The 1,030-nt window shown below is 40.5% G+C and overlaps 1 protein-coding gene across 1 annotated transcript in view; it reads right to left on the bottom strand.

Moving 5' to 3' along the window:
* Positions 1–1,030, bottom strand: part of LOC119586220 (ovochymase-1-like) — a gene marked incomplete in the record, with an annotated part of 21,689 nt that overhangs the window by 4,702 nt on the left and 15,957 nt on the right. The window contains 2 exon segments of the mRNA XM_037934924.1: positions 118–227; positions 904–994. Coding sequence (XP_037790852.1) covers positions 118–227; positions 904–994 — 201 coding nt within the window.

Genomic DNA, 1,030 nt, shown 5'->3' with positions numbered 1-1,030 from the left:
AACGCATTCACTGTTCTATCAATCTATCTACTTCCCTCTCTCCCTGCCTCCTTCCACAGATCTACCTACCTCCGAACTATGCATAAACAATATAGAATACAGAACGCGAAACTATACCTGACGAGGCAGTGAGCTCCAGTGAGAATCCATTGGCTGTGGATGATGGTTCCTCCGCATATGTGGCAATAGTGTTCCATGTATTTGCCACATACCTTCAGCACGGCTACCTGGAGGGGGAGGGGAGAGGGAGGGAGCAGCATATTTAATTAAGACTTGTAATATAATGTAGCTCTCTTTTTTTCGCTGTAATATATGTACTTTATATAAGATGCGAGATGTGTATATCTTTCGCTCCTTAGTTTTATAATCTCTTTAATTGATATTAATATCTAGATTGTTGTTTATGCTGTTCTTACTACATTTTTTTACAGATTTTTATTAACTCTGCGTGCTAAACACTGGTGAATAATCGTTTACATGTCATTTGGGCTTAAATTATGATAATAACGATTTAACAAAAAGCAAGTGTTCAGTAACCAGGATATTAACAGAAAAACACAACTAATCTGCAATTTTTCTACATTGGATAATTTTTTATATAAATAAATTATTTGTAAATTAAGAACACCCAAGTCAAAGTTAAAAATAAAATAAAACTTCACGACTCATCACGGCGAGGTGATGAGTCATGAATCGCGAATGGTCATTTAACATCCAAAGCGGGTGGTCATTCACTCACCATCCAACGCGAGTGCTCATTTACACACCATCCAACGCGAGTGCTCATTTACACACCATCCAACGCGAGTAGTCACACACTATCCAACGCGAGTGCCCATTCACTCACCATCCAACGCGAATAGTCACTCACACGCCATCCAACGCGAGTGCTTATTTACTCACCATCCAAGGAAACTCATGTTCCGTGGTGGCAGCTCCTCCGACGATTCTCGTTTTCTTGTTACTCACCCCACACTTCCCTGCCCAACCGTCACTGTGGGTGAAGGGTAGGTGTTTATGGTAAAAGAAG

Source organism: Penaeus monodon, chromosome 21 (genome assembly GCF_015228065.2).
Source record: "Penaeus monodon isolate SGIC_2016 chromosome 21, NSTDA_Pmon_1, whole genome shotgun sequence".
Lineage (NCBI taxonomy): Eukaryota > Metazoa > Arthropoda > Malacostraca > Decapoda > Penaeidae > Penaeus > Penaeus monodon.
The sequence above is the reverse complement of the archived record's forward strand: the minus strand, read 5'-3'. Positions and strand labels throughout refer to the sequence as shown.